This window comes from Erinaceus europaeus, chromosome 8 (genome assembly GCF_950295315.1).
Source record: "Erinaceus europaeus chromosome 8, mEriEur2.1, whole genome shotgun sequence".
In the NCBI taxonomy this organism is placed as follows: domain Eukaryota; kingdom Metazoa; phylum Chordata; class Mammalia; order Eulipotyphla; family Erinaceidae; genus Erinaceus; species Erinaceus europaeus.
The window spans coordinates 59,904,181-59,924,796 of NC_080169.1; the positions used below are offsets into that span (position 1 = coordinate 59,904,181).

Sequence of the window (20,616 nt, forward strand, 5' to 3'; positions counted from 1 at the left end):
AACATGGCACTGTATGCCATGTGTATTACCCTAATCCTTTGGATATGTGCTACTATTATCATTACAATTTTATGGATTAAAAATTTAAGAACAGTTCTATTAACTTGCCTACGGATATGTAGTAGGACCAGGTTCAGACTTTGGAGATTCATTTACAAGTGCTCAAGATGACACAGAAATAATATATCCTATTCTTCTGATATATTCTATTCTTCTATATTACCTTTATAGTTTATCCTCATGTCTTTTCCAAAAAATGGACATAGAGGTCTTGAATTTAACTTGTACGATAATACCTGTCAACACATGAACACAGGAAAAAATTTATCGATAAATACTAATTTTATTAGCATTGTTTATTAGTAAAAGTTTTCAGTAAAGAATAAAACTGTATAGAGGGATGGTTTCCAGGATTTATTAGGAAGACACTCAGGATTCATTCTTGTCACTTGTGGCTGAAATGATTTACAGTTAAAAGAAAACAAAGCAAAATCAGCAATGGAAAAAAAAAGTGCATAGGAAGTTCAGGAGAAACCAGGAACAAACTTTCTGAGCCCTTTCCTAGTGGAGTCATACTTAACTCACCCAACAGTGAGTGAAGACCCATAATACATGTGACATGACATCTATAAGATAAGCTTATTGGAGACACAGACCAAGGAACTCCAAGGATTGTCCAGTATCTCCTACTCACAGAAGGGAGGCAAGTGTTTAGCATATACAATAGTCCTTGTACAGTTTGGCTACTTGTATCAGTTAGAATGATGTTAACTTTCCCAAAGTCCAAGTTCTAGATGTCAACCAGTGAACAGCGTTGAATTCAGTTCTTTCTAAACATAGCAGTCTCAGACTTGTAATACTACTTTCTGTATAGCATCCTTGTTAATTTATTTCTATCATGAAACTTTTTAGCAGTCTTGAGAAAGCACTGGAAAAGAAGTAAGGATTAAATTAAAAATTTTCCACTTTTTAAATTTTATTTATCAAGACTTGTTTCAACAGTTGCAAAAACATGACAGTAGGATAAAATCTACAGTATGTAAGGAAGTGGGACAAATGGAAATAAGGGCAGGAAAAATGCAGTTGGGCTGCAGTTCCAACACAAAGTGCTTCTTTAATATACACTTCTTTTTAAAAATTATTTATTTATTCCCTTTTGTTGCCCTTGTTTTATTGTTGTAGTTATTGTTGTTATTGATGTCGTCGTTGTTGGATAGGACAGAGAGAAATGGAGAGAGGAGGGGAAGACAGAGAGGGGGAGAGAAAGATAGACACCTGCAGACCTGCTTCACTGCCTATGAAGCGATTCCCCTAAGGTGGGGAGCTAGGAGCTCGAACTGGGATCCTTATGCTGGTCCTTGTGATTTGCACCATGTGCGCTTAACCCGCTGCGCTACCTCCCGACTCCCTAATATTATACACTTCTTGCAATGATGGTGTTACAGATTTAACTTTGAACTCCCTATGTTTTGTATTTGATTAAAAAGTTGATTTTTTTTCCCTAAGTAGATTGCACACAGCTAGCTGTATGAAGTACTTTCTCTGTGACAGGCATTGGTTAATATGTACCATTTAACTTAATTCTCACAGTAACTCTGTGATATAGGAACTTGTGTTACCTTTATGGTCCAAATGAAAAAATAGACTGAGAAACAGTTAAGCGTTGCATTAAAATTTCCAAAGTTACATAGCTAGTAATGGGGGAAGATTCAGAATTTGCTTAGATCTGCTTATGCTAGAGTCAGGTCTTTTAATAACTTTAATGATTTGTGATAGTTTATGGCTGATTAAACATTTACCTGCTTGGATATAAAGAGTCCTTTGTTGATCCTGTTATCTCCTGACCACATGATCATTCCATAGTCATTGAAAACTGTGACACCTGTTTTAGTGTCTCTCCCTTTCCATCCCTGATGTTCATACTATTGGGTGGCTTTTATGGTGTTTTGTGGATAACTACTCTTTGACCTTCACTGTAATATCTTTACCTCTTCTTCACCTCAATCATCTACTTATATACTCACATCCTGAATAGTATTATCTCAAGCTGTTCAACCTCCAACATGACTAATTCAAGTACTTAACTTGAATTAGCCAGTCATTTCCTTTCTTTTCAGTCTGCTTACTATTCTCTAGATCTTTAGCCTATAGACTGTTTGATATCCCATAAGTTCCTTTGTACTGCATTCTCTTTCTTATCCAATTTAGAGTAATAATAATCACTCGCTTTTCTTGTGCCTGAGCTATAAACTCCCTTTTACCTATGATTTGCCTCACTTAGCCCAGATGAAACCAAATATATCTATTTTGTTGTATGATTGATGCAGGAGAAAAACTCACACTAGGGTTTATTCTCAACAGAAGTTCAACTCCTTATGTTTTCCTTGAACTCTACGCTTTTCAAATTTCCCAGTTTTCCTTTCCATCCTTCAGTACCCTTATCTCACTCATAGTAAATTACCTCTTTGAACAAAATGGAAGCCACTTGACAGAAATATTTCACCTTTTTTTCCTCAGTCTACAAACATATCTGTATCTGGATCAATTCTCTCCTTTCTGGCTACATTAGGGTAAGCATCTGGCTCTTAAAACAAATTTCTCACTTATATTTTGAGTCTCCTATCCTCTGCCTTCACAGTGACCTTGCATTATTATTATTATTATCATTATCACTTCTCTTTTTATCTTAATTTTCTCCCTTTCAACTGGGTCTTTCTCAGTGGTATTCACACATCAGGTGTCTTTATTTTTAACTAGCATTATTCCTAAATCCAACCGCTTCTAGTTTGCTTAACAGACAGGAACTGCCTTTTGTTTTCTCTCTCAGTTTCACTTTGCAGTCACTTTTTTTCTTTCTTTTTTTACCAGAGCACTGATCAGCTCTGGTTTATAGTGGTGCAGAGGGTTGAACCTGGGACTTTGGAGTCTCAGGCTTGACATCCTGTTTGCATAACCATTATGCTATCTACCTTTTTTTTTTTTAAAAGTGACCCTGCAGTCACTTTTTAAAAAATAATTATTTATACTCAAGGACCGGCATAACCATTATGCTATCTACCTTTTTTTTTTTTTAAAGTGACCCTGCAGTCACTTTTTAAAAAATAATTATTTATACTCAAGGACCGGCGTAAGGATCCCGGTTTGAGCCCCCGTCTCCCCACCTGCAGGGGAGTCGCTTCACAAGCGGTGAAGCAGGTCTGCAGGTGTTTATCTTTCTCTCCCCCTCTCTGTCTTCCCCTCCTCTATTTCTCTCTGCCCTATCCAACAATGACGACATCAACAATAACAATAATAACTACAACAATAAAACAACAAGGGCAGCAAAATGGAATATATAAAAAAATTAAAATATATATTTATTTATTTAGACAGAACCAAAGCATCACTCACATGCAATACTGGGAATCAAACTCAGGACATCATGCCAGAGAGCTCAACATTTTATCCACTCCCCAGATGCTGCAGTCATTTCTTAACACATTTTTATTACTGGGTTTCTGTCTCTGGTCAGACACCAAATTAGTGGATCTGTTTTAATTCTTTCTGACCTTAATGTAGCATTTGAAACTGTAGACTGTACTTTTCCTTCTCTTTGCATCTGAGATGCTACACTTGGCTAATTTCCCTCCCAGTCCTATGATTTCTTTCTTGTCATCCTTGCCTGTGAAGTTAGACTTTGTCAACAACTTATCCTAGGAGTAGGTGATAGTGATGACATTTTCCTGGTGTCACACAGCATTTCCAAATTGTTTTTATATTAAACTCTTTTCTCATGTGATTTTAATTCTGTACAAGTATAGTATCCTTCATTCATTGTTTTGTAGCATCCTCTACTGACTTTTAGTTTTTTTCTACTTCCTTTGAAGTCTTTAGCATTTTATTGCTTCTAGTTCATTCACCTATGTTCTGTTATTCTATTTATTTATTTACCTCCAGGGATATCTTTGGGGCTCAGTGCTAGTACTACAAATCCACTGCTCTTGGTGGCCATTTTTCATTTTTATTGGATAAGACAGAAAGAAATTGAGAGAAGAGGGGGGAGATAGAGAGGGAGAGAAACAGAGACACCAGCAGACCTGCTTCACTGCTTGTGAAGTAACCCCCCTGCAGGTGGGGAGTGGGGGCTCGAAACCGAATTCTTACACAGGTCCTTGTGGTTCATGCTGTGTGTGCTTAACTTGGTGCATCACTGCCCAGCCCCCTGTTCATCTATTTTGTAGTATTATTAATGACTCCTAAACCTGACATCTTTTTTCTTCATCAGTTCCAACAACCTTAACTCATACTCTAGTAAATTATACTTGTACTTTGGACTTGTCATCTGGTGGACTCCCATATAAAAATTTATCCCATGTGTATTAATCTTCTACCCATTTTTTAACTATCATTTTAAAATGCTTGTATATTCTGTTCTTACTGCTCCTGTATCAAAATACTACTAATTTGGTGACTAAAAAAACTACAGATTTATTACTTAAATTCTAGGGCTTGACCTACCATTGGGCTCAAATCAAGCTGTCAGCAGAAATTCCTTCTGGAGGTTTTAAGAGAAACTCTTTCTCTCCTTTTCTCAGTATCTAGATATTGCCTGCATACCTGTACTAATTCTCTGCTAGAGTTATTTGAACCTCTTACTTTAGTCACTATTTCTCCTATTTTTGACTGTTATCCTTGGATTTTATTTTATCCTTTTATAAAAACCCTAATGACTGCACTGGTCTCACTTGGATAATTCAAAATACCACCCCATCTTAAGATTCTGATATCTGCAGAGTCCCATTTACCATTAGACAAATATATTAATAGATCCCTGGAATTGGGATGTAGGTGTATTGGGAGGAAGCATTATTCTTCCAACCACACCTTGTCAAAAGTCCATTCTCTCCTAATAGTCTCCTTTTTCCCTTTTCATTCTTCTAAAAATTATTCATCTATAGTAACCATTAATAAATCATGGGGTGGGGGGTCAGGTGGTAGCACAGTGGGTTAAGCGCACTTGGCACAAAGCGCAAGGACCAGCGTTAAGGATCCCAGTTCAAACCCCCTGCTCCCCACCTGCAGGGGAGTCACTTCACAGGTGGTGAAGAAGGTCTGCAGGTGTCTATCTTTCTCTCCCCCTCTCTGTCTTCCCCTCCTCTGTCCATTTCTCTCTGTCCTATCCAATAGTGATGACATTAGTAACAACAATAATAACTACAACAATAAAATAACAAGCTCAACACAAGGGAAAATAAATTTCTTAATAGTATGTAGTGCTCAGTTCATACTCAAGTTTTTTAAATTAACTCCAAAAAGATTTTTTAATGTTTTAAAAAATTATATTTATTTATTTGATAGAGACAGCCAGAAATTGAGAGGGAAGGGGAGATAGAAAGTGAGAGAGACAAAGAGACACTGCAGCCTAGCTTCACCACTTGTGCAGCTTCCTGTCTGCAAGTGGGGACTAGGAGCTTGAACCCAAGGCCTTGTACACTTAGCCAGGTGCATCATCAACCAGTCCCTGATTTTTTTTTTTTTTTTGATTTATAAAATGGAGATATTGACAAGACCATAGGATAAGAGGTGTATAATTCCATACAATTCCCGCCACCAGAACTCACTATCCTATTCCTCCCCCCTTGAAAACTTTCCTATTCTTTACTCCTCTGGGAATATGGATCCAGGATAATTATGGGTTACCAAAGGTGGAAGGTCTGGCTTCTGTATTGCTTCCCTGCTGAACATGGGCGTTGGCAGGTTGGTCCATACTTCCAGCCTGTCTCTCTCTCTCTAGTGGGGCAAGCTCTAGGGAGGTGGGGTTCCAGGACATGTTGGTGGGGTCATCTGCCCAGGGAAGTCAGATTGGCCTCATGGAAGCATCTGGAACCTACAGGACAGCTCAGCTCAGGATTTGGTATGTGCTTTGTCCCCTCTTCAGCCAGTTGCTAGCTCACATGTGACCTACGGCTCTCCTTGGTTCCACTCTGATCCCCCCAAAAAGCTTTTTATAGTTGAATTATTCAAAACTTTTCCTTTCTTTCTTTCTTTCTTTCTTTCTTTCTTTCTTTCTTTCTTTCTTTCTTTCTTTCTTTCTTTTAAAATTATTTATTGGGGCCAGGTGGTGGCGCACCTGGTTGAGTGAACAATATTACATTGCACAAGGACCCGGTTTGAGCCTCCGGTCCCCACCTGCAGGGGGAAAGCTTTGCGAGCGGTGAAGCAGTGCTGCAGGTGTATCTCTGTCTCTCTCCCTATCACCCTCTTGATTTCTGGCTGTGTCTATCCAATAAATAAAGATATTTGAAAAAAATGTATTTTATTAGGGGATGAATGGTTTACAGCTGACAGTAAAAAACAATAGTTTGTACATGTATAATGTTTCCCAACTTCCCACATAACAATACAACCCCCAACTAGGTTCCATCTGTCATCCTTTTCCAGGACTTAAACCCTCCCCCCCACTCATCAGTTTTTTACTTTGATGCAATATATCAACTCCACTCCAAGTTCTGCTTAGTGTTTCCCTGTCTGATCTTATTTTTCAACTTCTGTCTATGAGTGGCAATACCACTTAGTCTATGAAACTTTTATACAAAGAAGGGTATCACCATATCCTCAATTTTGTGTCTGCTCAACTCTTCACATGATGCTGCCAAAGAATATAGCATACATATTGAATAAATGTGTGCATCTGTGTGTGTATATATATTTGTGTTCAGTTTTTCTTTAAACACACTGAAGGAAGGAGTTATATCCTTGATATTTGTCTCTGACAAACATCAGTTGTTTAGTAAGCATTGAATAAATGTTTATATTCATGACTTGCTTGTTTTTATTGCAGTTAGTGTTTAGTTTGGGGGGTTAAAATGTCATACAGGGTTGTGAGAGAAACCTTTACATGTTTTTTTTTTTTTTTGCTAAGAATTTTGATACTTTGTCTACTTTAATATAGAGTTGTTAAGAGAGGATAAATGCTTTCTTACCATCTCTCTCTCACTCTCCCTGTGTGTGGAGGGTTATATGAGGTGAATTAATGCTTAGTTAAGTCAAAGTACATAGTAGTAAACTTTAACCTATGTCTCAGAACAATAAGAAAACTATATACTGAAAATATATTCTACCATAATGTTTTAATTTATAAAAAGGAAAACATTGCAGTTTATGAAAACTATAAGCCCGTAACACAAATTTAAGCTCGCTTACTACATTTTTAAGCAGAAAAAGTATGAATGCAGATACCTTAGTGTATATTGGATAGCCTTATTACACTAAACTTAATTTTATGTTTATTTATGACAACTATATTTTATCTTTCCTGATTTATAGAATGCCATTTAGTGTTGCCAGTACCTATTCTTTTCTTTATTTTTTCAAGTCAGTACTTACTGTCACTTAATACTACTGTAAGTTATCTGGTGATTAGTTTTCAGGATGTAAAAATTTTAAAAGATTATTTTCAGGGAGTTGGTTGGTAGCGCAGCAGGTTAAGCGCAAGTACCGCAAAGTTCAAGGACTGGTGTAAGGATCCCAGTTCAAACCTCCGGCTCCCCACCTGCCGGGGAGTCGCTTCACAAGTGGTGAATCAGTTCTGCAGGTGTCTGTCTTTTTCTCCCCCCTCTGTTTTCCCCTCCTCTCTCCATTTCTCTCTGTCCTATCTAACAACAATGACAGCAACAACAATATAAATAAAAAAACAAGGGCAACAAAAGGGAAAATAAATAAATATAAAAAAATAAAAATATACTTTATAAAAAATATTATTTTTAATTCTGTGCCCTTTTTTGCTGCCTCACCTCAGTATATGGTTTGGTTTACATTTCTTCCTAGACCTCTGACTTTTTACACAGTTTTTTCATAAATTATAATCCTAATCACTGCATCTACCTATATATATATAGTCATAGAACAAGCATCTGATGAAAGTTTTATCTACAGACCTTCACAGTATTTTCATGTTGTTTCTGTTTTCATTCATTTGATTTTCACTTTTTAATCAAGTAATTCCATGAAATTTATGGAAGTACAATTTCTGAGACTATTTCTCTCAGTGTGTCCTTACCACTTTTAGATCTAAGGCTATCTTTCCTTCTTGTGACTTTCCTATGATTAAAAACAACTATGCAAATTTGTTCTGGCTAGTCATTATGGCTGTGTTCTTCTTTTTTTAAATTTCTTTTTCTTTTTCTTTTTTTTCTCTCTTTCTCTCTCTTTTATTTTTTGCCTTCTGGGTTGTCACTGGGGCTCAGTGCCTGTACTATGAATCTACTGCTCCTGGTGGCCATTTTTTTCACATTTTTGTTGCCCTTGTGGTTACCCCTGGTGTTTTCATTATTATTGTCATTGCTGTTGTTGTTGGATAGGACATAGAGAAATAAAGAGAGGCGGGGAGACAGAGAGAGGGAGAGAAAGACAGACACCTGCAGACCTGCTTCACTGTCTGTGAAGAGACCCCCTGCAGGTAGGTAGCCGGGGGCTTGAACCGGGGACTCACTCAAACTGGGATTTTTATGCTGGTCTTTGTGTTTTGTGCCATGTGCGCTTAACCCGCTGCACTACCGCCTGACCCCCTCTGACTTTTTTTCTTTTTAATTTTTTAAATCAAACTATTTCCCCCTCTCATATTTATTAAATAGTGATTTGTAAGACTGTAAGTTAATAAGAGTGTGTATTAGCACTATTCCCAATACCAAAGGTCTGTGTCCCCTACCCTCCCAGTGAAGCTGAATGTCTACTCTCACCCTCCACCCAGAGATGTGTTCTGTCTTCTTAAGGATAAATTTTCATGGGGGTAGGCTGTTAATGCTTTTAATTTATTTCTTTCCTTTTTACCATTGAGGCAATTTCACACTAAAATTACTTTACACTTATGCTAATAGCATGATGTTTACAAATCTTTCATTCAAGTCATCCTCTTAAAGTAACAAAGTATATTATTTCAATAGTATTCTCAGAGGCACCTTTAGTAATGAAGATTCTTCTTGATTAAAAATTTTTTGGGGTCAGTAAGATAGCTCACCTCGGAGGGGGCCTGTTTGGCCATGTGCACATCCCACTATACTGGGGGAAGCTTTGGCACTGTAGTGTATTACCCCTTATCCCTATGTCTCTTAGTCTCTCTCATTATCTCTGAAAAAGTTGGCCAGGGGTGATGAAGTTACAGAGATGACAACAATAATAATTATTTCTGTGTTTTTAAATGGGAAGTGTCTCCTGTTTTTAAATGGGAAGTGTCTCCTTTTCTTGGAATGTAGAGCAACAAATACTGTATTTTAATTGATTCATTAAAAACATACACTTTCTCAAAATGATATAACCCTCTTATAAAACTTCATATAAATGATAATAGACTGAATTCAATATGAAGAAGTAGGTTAGAACCTAGTAAAAGAATCAAATGTTTATTTATACTCAGGCTATTTCAGTAGTATACCTGGAACCAAGATGATAGTAGTATTCTGAGAAATGTTTGGATTTGGGATACATTTGTAAAGTTGAGCAAGCATCCATGATATTTTGCTTAATGTTGCTACTTTTTTTTTTTTCCAGTTTCGTTATTCAAATTGGCTTGATAGGTTATATATGGTGTTGGGAACTGTGGCTGCCATCATCCATGGAGCTTCACTCCCTCTAACTATGCTGATTTTTGGAAAAATGACAGATACCTTTGCAGAGGCAGGAAGACCACCCAACACAGCTTTTCCAACTTTTCCAACTGGAACTTATCCAAATGGAACTTTTCCAACTATAACGTATCCCAACATATCTAGGGAAGGTAAGTGTTACTTTTTCTTCAAGTGTCTGATAAAATTAGTATCATAAACAATTCTTAAAGTTCTGGGTGGCTGTGCCATCATATTCCAGGACTTGAACCCTCCCCTGCAATCCCAGAGACTTTTACTTTGGTACAATACACCAGCTCCAGTCCAAGTTCTGCTTTGTGTTTTCCCTTCCGATTTTGTCTTTCAACTTCTGCCTATGAGTGAGATCATCCCATACTCATCCTTCTGTTTCTGACTTATTTCACTTAACATGATTTCTTCAAGCTCCATCAAGATGGGCTTCCTCTTCTTCTAGCGTTTGCCCTTCTTCCGTAGCCAGTCAACAGGTCAGGTTGAAAGCTGTCAGGAGCTGCTTGTTGCTGGCTTTGAAAGTGACTGGGATCCATGTGGATTCAGTCAGCTAGAAAGGATCATCAGCTTCCCCAATGAATGGGTACTCACGGGATGCACCACGAGAAGGTCGATCCAATGCATCCCAAGATGGGCTGAAAATGGTGAAATCATTTTTAATAGCTGAGTAGTATTCCATTGTGTATATAGACCACAACTTGCTCAGCCACTCATCTGTTGTTGGACACCTGGGTTACTTCCAGATTTTGGCTACTACAAATTGTGCTTCTATGAACATAGGTATACACAAATCTTTCTGGATGGGTGTGTTTGGTCCCTTAGGATATATCCCCAGGAGAGGAATTGCAGGGTCATAGGAAAGGTCCACTTCTAGCCTTCTGAGAGTTCTCCAGACTGCATTTCATAGGGGTTGAACCAACTTACATCCCCACCAGCAGTTCAGGAGGGTTCCTTTGTCCCCACAACCTCTCCAGTATTTGTTGCTGCCACCTTTTCTCATGTATGACATTCTCACAGGAGTGAAGTGGTATCTCATTGTTGCTTTTTTTTTTTTTTTTTTTTTGCCTCCAGAGTTATCACTGGTGCTCAGTGCCTGCACTACAAATCTGCTCCTGGTGGTCCTTTTTTTTTTTTTTTTTTTTTTACCATTTTTATTAGATAGGACAGAGAGAAATTGAGAGGGGAGGGGAAGATAGAGAGGAGGAGAGAGAGATAGACACCTGCAGAGCTGCTTCACCGCTTGTGAAGTGGTCCCCTTGCAGGTTGGGAACCAGAGGCTCAAACCTGGATCCTTGTGTTTTGTATTATGTGTGCTTTATCCAGTGTACCACCACCAGTCACCTTCATTGTTGTCTTTATTTGCATTTCTCTGACAATCAATGACTTGGAGCATTTTTTTTTGTATGTTTGTTGATCTTTTGGAACTCTGGTAAATATTCTGTTCATATCATCTCCCCATTTTTAGATGGGGTTATTTGTTTTCTTGTTGATGAACTTGGTGAGTTCTTTATATATTTTGGTTAACCTCTTACTGATGTATAATTGTCCATTTTTAAAAGTCCATCTTCTTTTCCTTTCTAAGTCACACTCAAACCTATTACTATATCCAAATGTCTCTCTCTAAGAGGAGGAAAAAGGAAGGAACATTTGGATGTAGTAATAGGGTCATAAGTAGATTGGAAGGGAAGAGAGGACAGGACCTGGAAGAAAAAGGGGGCAATTATGTACAAATCTAGACACACAGTTGTAGAGATGATAGTTAACCCATATCTAAACTTTAGGAGAACTGTTATCGTTTGCAACAGAGGGACTGGGGATTCAGAACTCTCATGGTGGGAACAATATGGAATTATACCCCTATTGACATGTAATTTTGTCTTTGTTTGTAAATCAATATTGTCACTATTAAAAAAAAAATAAGTGTCTCTATTTCCTCTTTACTCTCCGTGTCCTGATGGAATTGGAGTTCAGAGCCCTCTTTCTGTTCATGGTCCTCTTCCTATCACTTTCTCCTCACTGGAGGTATGGATCAAAATTATTTTTGGGGTACAGAAAGTGGGAGTTTAGGGGCTGGTTGTGGCACATCAGGTTAAGCACACATAGTGCAAAGTGCAAGGCCCTGCACAAGGATCCCTGTTCAAGCTCCCAGGTCCCCACCTGCAGGGGGGTCACTTCACAAATGGTGAAACGGGTCTGCTGGCTCTATGTTTCTCTCTCCCTCTCTGTATTCCCCTCCTCTCTCAATTTCTTTTTCACCTATCCAACAACAGCAGCAGCAGCAGCAACAACAACAACAACAAAGGAAAAAAGATGACCACCGGGAGCAGTGGATTTATAGTGCAGGCACCAAGCCCCAGCAATAACCCTGGAGGCAAAAAAAGAAAGAAAGTGAGAGTTCTGGCTTCTATAATTGCTTCTCTGCTGGACATGGTTATTGGCATATCAATCCATAACCCTATCCTATTTTTATTTATTTATTTTTATTTATTTATTTATTTAAAAAAGGAAACATTAACAAAACTGTAGAATAGGAGGGGTACAACTCCACACAATTCCTACCACCAGATCTCTATATCCCATCACCTCCCCTGAAACCTTTCCCATTCTTTATCCCTCTGGAAGTATGGACCCAAGGTCATTGTGGGTTGTAGAAGGTGGAAGGTCTGGCTTCTTTAATTGCTTCCCTGCTGAACATGGGTGTTGACTGGTTGATCCATACTCCCAGTCTGCCTCTCTCTTTCCCCAGTAGGGTGGGTCTCTGGGGAAGCAGAGCTCCAGGACACACTGGTGGGGTCGTCTGTCCAGGGAGGTCTGTTCGGCATCCTGCTGGCATCTGGAACCTGGTGGCTGAAAAGAGAGTTAACATACAAAGCCAAACAAATTGTCGAACAGTTATGGACCTAAAGGCTGGAATAGTGCAGATGAAGTGTTGGGGGTTACTCACTGCAGACTATTGTGTACTTTTGCTTTCAGGTATATATTTTGTCCTAGTTTATGGATACGTGTGAACATATGTTCTATCTCGGGACCTGGTCTATATCTAGGTTTTGGGACTTTGTTAGGAAGTGAACCACCTGGAATGGAATTAGAGAATACTATGAAAGGAAAGGTCTCACCCAAGTAATGAAGCTGAAGGGTTGTCATTCCACACCTGCAGTCTCTGGACACAGTCTGAAGTGAAGCATGCTGAGGTGGCACTCATTGCATTGATTAGGTTGTGATAGGCGGATGCAATATTATTTGATATGAATTGAGAGAAGCATGCAGGAAAGTGCGTCCCACCCTAAGGTTCCAGGACTGGGGGAAATATAGGCTCTATAGTAGAAATGTGAGGTTTCTACTGTCTTAGAGTTCAAGAAGACAATGGATAGTTATTGTTATCATCACATTATTTGGTAATGGGGTTAACTTTGAAAAGTCCCTTTGTTAGGATTTGCTGTATAATACCCAACATCTTGTATATAGCTATCATTGGTTGCTTCTGTTCTCCCTGGTCTAGGCTTTTGAGAGAATCAACATATCAAAGACTCAGCTTATGTATTAAAAAGACTCAGTCTGTGCTTTAAATAGTTCGAGACATACAATCAAATTTCCCCTCTCATATTAATTAAATAGTGATTTATATGACTACAATGTAATAGGAGTGTATATAAACACCATTCCCACCACCAAAAGACTATGTCTCATCCCAACCACCCACCCCCACACCCCGCTGCCCCGGAAGCTGAATGTCCACGCTCCCCCTCACCACAGGGTTTTCACTTTGGTGTCCTACTTTCAATTTAGTCAGATCCTGCTTTTAGTTTCCCTTTCTGTTCTTCTTTCTCAACTTCTGTTGATGAGTGGGATCATCCCATACTCATCTTTATCTTTCTGACTTAGCTCACTTAACATAATTGCTTCTAGCTCCATCCAAGATGAGTCAGAGAAGGTGGGTTAATTGTTCTTAATAGCTGCGTAGTATTCCATTGTGTATATATACCACAGCTTTCTCAGCCACTCATCTGTTGTTGGGCACCTGTTGCTTCCAAGTTTTAGCTATTATGAATTGTGGTGCTACGAACATCGGTGTACACAGATCTTTTTGGTTGGGCATTATGAAATCCTTGGGGTATATCCCCAGGAGAGGAATTGCTGGGTCATATTGAAGGTCCATGTTTAGCCTTGTGAGAGTTCTCTAGACTGCTCTCCACAGAGGCTGGACCAATGTACATTCCCACCAGCAGTGCAGAAGGGTTCCTTTGTCCCCATAGCCTCTCCAGCATTTGTTGCTGCTGTCCTTTTTGATGTATGCCATTCTCACAGGGGTGAGGTAGTATCTCAAAGTTGTCTTTATTTGAATTTCTCTGAGAATCAGCAACCTGAAGCAGTTTTTCATATGTTTGTTAGCCTTTTGGATCTCCTCTGAAGTGAATGTTTTGTTCATGTCCTCTCCCTATTTTTGGATGGGGTCATTTGCTTTTTTGGTGCTATGTTTGCTGAGCTCTTTGTATATTTTGGTGATTGAATCTCTTGTCTGATGTATGGCATGTAAAGATCTCCCATTCTGTGAGGGGTTTCTTTGTGTGATAGTTTTTTTGGCTGTGCAGAAGCTTTTCAATTTGATGTAGTCCCATTGGTTTGTTTCTGCTTTAGTCTTCCTTGCAATTGGGTTTGTTTCATCAAAGATGTCCCTGAGGTTTAGGTGGGAAACAGTTCCACCAGTGTTTTCCTCTAAGTTTTCTTTTCTTTTCTTTTAATTTTTTAAAATTTATTTCTTTATTGGGGAATTAATGTTTTACATTCAACAGTAAATACAATAGTTTGTACATGCATAACATTCCCCAGTTTCCCATTTAACAATACAACCCCCACTATGTCATTTATCATCCTTCATGGACCTGTATTCTCCCCACCCACCCACCCCAGAGTCTTTTACTTGGGTGTAATACTCCAATTCCATTTCAGGTTCTACTTGTGTTTTCGTTTCTGATCTTGTTTTTCAACTTCTGCCTGAGAGTGAGATCATCCCGTATTCACCCTTCTGTTTCTGACTTATTTCACTTAACATGATTTTTTCAAGGTCCATCCAAGATCGGCTGAAAACAGTGAAGTCACCATTTTTTACAGCTGAGTAGTATTCCATTGTGTATATAGACCACAACTTGCTCAGTCACTCATCTGTTGTTGGACACCTGGGTTGCTTCCAGGTTTTGGCTATTAAAAATTGTGCTGCCAAGAACATATGTGTACACAGATCTTTTTGGATGGATGTGTTGAGTTCCTTAGGATATATCCCCAGGAAAGGAATTGCAGGGTCATAGGGTAGGTCCATTTCTAGCCTTCTGAGAGTTCTCCAGACTTGTTATCCACAGAGGTTGGACCAATTGACATTCCCACCAGCAGTGCAGGAGGGTTCCTTTGACCCCACACCCTCTCCAGCATTTGCTACTGTTACCTTTTCGGATGTATGACATTCTCACAGGAGTGAAGTGATATCTCATTGTTGTCTTGATTTGCATTTCTCTGACAATCAGAGACTTGGAGCATTTTTTCATGTGTTTCTCGGCCTTTTGGATCTCTTCTGTGGTGAATATTCTGTCCAAGTCCTCCCCCAATTTTTGGATGGGGTTATTTGTTGTCTTGTTGTTGAGTTTGGCAAGCTCTTTATATATGTTGGTTATTAAACTCTTATCTGATATATGACATGTAATGATCTTCTCCCATTCTGTGAGGGGTCTCTTGGTTTGGGTAGTAGTTTCTTTTGCTGTGAAGAAGCTTTTTAATTTGATGTAGTCCCATAGGTTTATTCTTGCCTTAGTCTTCCTTGTAATTGGATTCGTTTCATTGAAAATGTCCTTAAAATTTATGTGGAAAAGAGTTCTGCCAATATCTTCCTCTAAGTAGTTGATAGTTTGTAGTCTAACATCCAAGTCCTTGATCCACTTGGAATTTACTTTTGTATTCGGTGAAATACAGTGATTCAGTTTCATTCTTCTGCATGTTTCAACCCATCGTTTCCAACACCATTTGTTGAAGAGACTCTGCTTTCCCCATTGAATAGTCTGGGCCCCTTTGTCAAAGATTAGATGTCCATAGGTGTGGGGCCTCATTTCTGGGCTTTCAATTCTATTCCACTGGTCAGTGTGTCTATTCATGTTCCAGTACCAAGCAGTTTTGATGACGATGGCCCTATAATACAGTTTGAGATCTGGGAGTGTGATGCCTCCCGTTCTGTTCTTTTTTCTCAAGATTGTTTTGGCAATTCTAGGTCTTTTCTGGTTCCAGATAAACATTTGTAGCATTTTTTCTATTCTCCTAAAAAATGTGCTTGGGATCTTGATGGGGATAGCATTAAATTTGTACATGACTCTGGGTAATATATTCATTTTGATGATGTTAATTCTTCCAACCCATGAACATGGAATATCTTTCCACTTCTTTGTGTCTTTTTCAATTTTTTTGAGTAGTGACTCATAATTTTCAGTATACAGGTCTTTCACTTCTTTGGTTAGGTTTACTCCTAGATATTTTATTGTTTTTGTTGCTATAGTAAAAGTAATTGAGTTCTGGATTTCATCTTCTTCTAACTTAGTGTTTGCATAGAGGAATGCCACTGACTTTTGAATGTTAATTTTATAGCCTGACACCTTACTGTATTGCCTGATGATTTCCAAAAGCTTCTTGCTGGATTCCTTAGGTTTTTCCATGTATACTATCATGTCATCTGCAAATAGGGAGAGTTTGACTTCTTCTCTTCCAATCTGTATCCCTTTAATTCCTTGCTCCTGCCTGATTGCTATGGCAAGAGCTTCCAACACTATGTTGAATAGTAATGGTGATAGTGGGCAGCCCTGTCTAGTACCTGATCTGAGTGGAAATGCTTCCAGTTTTTCACTATTGAGTATGATGTTGGCTGTAGGTTTGCTATATATAGACTCCTATCTTCAGGAATTTTCCATCTATTCCCATTTTTTGTAGTGTTTTGATCATAAAGGGATGTTGTATTTTGTCAAAGGCTTTCTCTGCATCTATTGATATGACCATGTGGTTTTTGGTCTTGCTTTTGTTGATGTGGTGGATCACACTTATTGATTTACGTATATTAAACCAACCTTGCATGCCTGGGATAAACCCAACTTGGTCATGATGAACAATCTTTTTGATATACTGCTGTATCCGGTTGGCTAGAATTTTGTTCAATATTTTCGCATCTATGTTCATCAGAGATATTGGTCTGTAGTTTTCTTTTTTGGTTGTGTCCCTGTCTGCTTTTGGTATCAGGATGATGTTGGCTTCATAGAAGCTGGCAGGGAGTATTCTAGTGTCTTCAATCTTCTGGAAGACTTTTAAAAGTAGAGGTATTAGTTCTTCTTTGAAGGTTTTGCAGAATTCATTTGTAAAACCATCTGGTCCAGGACTTTTATTTTTGGGGAGATTTTCAATTTCAGTTTCATTGGCTGTCATGGGCCTGTTCATGTTATCCACTTCCTCTTTACTACTTAGTTTTGGAAGTTGGTAGGTATCTAGGAAATCGTCCATTTCTTCCAGGTTCTCTAGCTTGGTGGCATATAGTTGTTCATAGAAGCCTCATATGATATGTTGAATTTCTGCCATGTCTGTTGTGATATCTCCTCTTTCATTTACTATCCGATTTATTTGGGTCTTCTCCCTTTTTTGTTTTGTGAGTCTGGCTAAAGGTTTGTCAATTTTGTTTACTCTTTCGAAGAAGCAACATTTACTTTGGTTGATCTTTTGTATGGTTTTCCTATTCTCAGTGTTATTTACTTCTGCCCTAACTTTAGTAATTTCTGTCCTTCTGGTTGCTTTAGGGTTCCTTTGTTGTTCTTCTTCTAGGTTTTTAAGATGTGAAATCAGACTGTTTATTTGTGCTTTTCCTTTTTCCTAATGTGTGCTTGTATGGCTATGAACTTCCCTCTTAGGTCTGCTTTAGCTGTGTCCCAAATATTTTGATAGCTTGTGTCTTCATTTTCATTGAACTCTCGAAACATTTTGATTTCTTCCTTGATTTCCTCTTTGACCCAGAAGTTGTTAAGAAGTTTACTGTTGAGCTTCCACATTTTGGCACTGTTACTTATCTTTTGTTTATTGTTAAATGTTAGTTTAATTCCACTGTGGTCTGAGAAGATGCTTGGGATGATTTCAATGCTCTTGAATTGGCTGATGCTGTCTTTGTGGCCTAATATATGGTCTATCCTTGAGAATGACCCATGTGTATTTGAGTGAAATGTGTATTCCAGTTTCTTGGGATGAATGACTCTGAAAATGTCCAATAGTTCTAGTTTATCTATCTCTTCATTTAGCTCCCTTATGTCTTTATTGATTTTCTTCCTGGATGATCTGTCAAGTTGAGAGAGTGGGGTGTTGAAGTCCCCTACTATGATTGTGTTACTGTTAATATATTGCTGTAGCTCTTTTAGTAGAAGTTTGATGTATTAAATGGCTTCTCATTGGGTGCATAGATGTTAATAATTGTTAAGTCCTCTTGATTGACTGACCCTCTGAGCATTAAGTAGTGTCCATACCTATCTTTTTTAATCTTATCTATTTTAAAGTCTATCATGTCAGGTATGAGAATAGCTGTTCTTGCCCTTTTTTGTGGGCCATTGGCTTGTATGATAGTTTTCCATCCTTCACTTTAAGTCTGTGTTTGTCTTGTTGTGTTAGGTGGGTTTCCTGTAGGCAGCATTTGTTAGGTTGTGTTTTCTGATCCATCTTCTTCTCTGTGTCTTTTAATAGGTGAATTCAGGCCATTGACATTTATTGATATCAAAGATTGAAGATATTTTAACGCCATTCTTGTAGAGTTTTAGAGTGTTTTGATATATGTCCTATTTGTGGTGGTCTGGTTGTTTATAGGAGACCTTTCAGAACTTCTTTCAGGGCAGGCTTGGTGATGGTTGAGTCCTTGAAGTGTTGCTTGTCTGAGAAGGTTTTGATGCCTCCATCTAGTCTGAATGACAGTCTAGCAGGATATAGTATTCTTGCCTGAAACCTTTCTCATTGAGCACTGATAGATATCTTGCCATTCTCTTCTGGCCTGTAGTCTTTGTATGGAGAAGTCTGCTGCTAATCTTATGGATTTTCCTTTGTAGGTGACTCTTTGTTTTTCTCTTGCAGCCTTGAGGATCCTTTCTTTATCCTTATTCCTTTCCATTCTAAGTATGATATGTCTTGGTGTCTTTAGGTCTGGGTTAATTCTGTTTGGGACCCTCTGGGCTTCTTGAATTTTTATGTTTTTGATGTTGTCTAGACTAGAGAAGTTTTCAGCTACTATGGCCTGGAAAATGCTTTCTTCCTCTCCTTCTCTTTCTTCCTCTGCTATGCCAATAATGCGTATATTGTTTCTTTTGAAGTCATCCCATAGGACTCTGTTGTTGTTTTCAGCATCTCTTAATCTCTTTTTGAGATCTCTTCTTTTTTAGTTGTCTCTAATTCATCCTCAATCTTGCTAATTCTGTCTTCAGCCTCATAGATTCTGTTCTCTCTGCCCTTTACTGTTTTCTGGAGTTCATCTATTTTGTTGCTCTGCTCTGATACTGTTTTAGCTTGTTCAGCTAGTTGCATTCTTAGCTCAGCGATTTCAGCTTGCAGCTCTCTAATAACCATGAGATAATTAGTATTTTCTTCCATATTCTCATTTGTTCTTCCTGCATTTCTGGTTACAGTTTTTTCAAATTCTTTACTCACTCCTGTTATTATTTCCTTAGCTAATGTTTGGATGTTGAACTTGTTATTTTGTGCTTCACCCTCTAGAGGACTTTTAGCTGGACTCTTGTCCTGGTTCAATTTTCCAATATTTTTTCTTGTTGTTTTAACCATTTTATATATTATGTTATGAGTTCCCTTTATCAGTACTTTTCAAATTATTGATCACTATTGCCTGGATTGACTTGTGTCTAAGTAAGTTAATTAAAGGGTTCACAGTGGTGGAAGTTAACAGTTATTTACCTAAGTTTTCTTCTATAATTTCCTCTAGAATTTTTACTTCCCCTTCCTCTCTTTTTTCCTCTGGCAGGCCAATTATATGAATGTTACTCCTTTTGAGATCATCCCATATGTCTCTGTTGTTGTTTTCAGTGTCTCTCAATCTCTTTTTGAGCTCTTTCACCTCTTTCTTAGTTTTCTCTAGCTCATCCTCTGTCTGGCTAATTCTGTTTTCTGCTTCTGTTAGTCTGCTTTCCCTTCCCTCAGCTTCTTTCTTCAATTCAGCTATTTCACCTTTCTGTTCTCTAATTACCTTGACGTAGCTAGTATTTTCCTTCAGGGTCTCATCTGTTGTTTTCCTAATTCTGCTAGCTCTTTCCTCCATAGTTGTCTTCATTTCTGTGATTATTAAGTTTACTGTTGCTTGCATACTTTTCTTATCTATGGTTACTTCTGACTGATTTGTAGTTTCTTCTGGGATCTTGTCTTCATTCATTGTAGTAGCAGTTTTATTTGCTCTTGGTTTAACCTTTTTTATTGTTGTGCTTTTTATTTTTATGTTATGTTGTTCCTCAGTTGTTGTGTTTTGAGTACAAGCCTCGCTATACTAAATACCTTTATGACAAATGCAGTCACCATCCTTGGAAATTACAGTAGTAACTAAAGCAAGGATTGAAGCAGTTTAACCAAGACCAGGTAGCCAAACAATGCCTCCAGTCCAAGAAAAAATAGCAACCAAATCCAAATGAAAAAGAGACAGGAAAGAAGGGATAGCAAGAATAGACAAGTATGCAAATCTGCTGTCCACTGTAAATTCTAGGGGTAGCCAGAGGAGAAAGGGAAGTTGAGAAGATACACACACAAAGAGAGTCCACTCTTCATCAGATTTCTTCCCCAAAATAATTCAAAAATGAGTATTAGTGAATTCAGAATGCAGAAGGAGGAAGGAAGAAAAGAAGTCAAGAATGAGAAAGGAAAAAGAAAAAAAAACAGCAGTGAAAGGCAATAAGTTTTTTTTTTTAATTAGCTAGGAGGAGGGATAAGGGGGAGAGTGAATAGAAAAGGTAGGTAGAGTGAAATA

General features: G+C 38.2%; 1 protein-coding gene across 2 annotated transcripts in view; it reads left to right on the top strand.

The window, feature by feature from the left end:
• The window catches only part of ABCB1 (ATP binding cassette subfamily B member 1), a 124,168-nt gene that overhangs the window by 10,489 nt on the left and 93,063 nt on the right, over positions 1-20,616 (top strand). For both annotated transcript variants that reach the window (XM_060196297.1, XM_016192053.2), the window contains exon 4: positions 9,526-9,751. In XM_060196297.1, the coding sequence (XP_060052280.1) occupies positions 9,526-9,751 (226 nt within the window). The remainder of the gene's footprint in view (positions 1-9,525; positions 9,752-20,616) is intronic.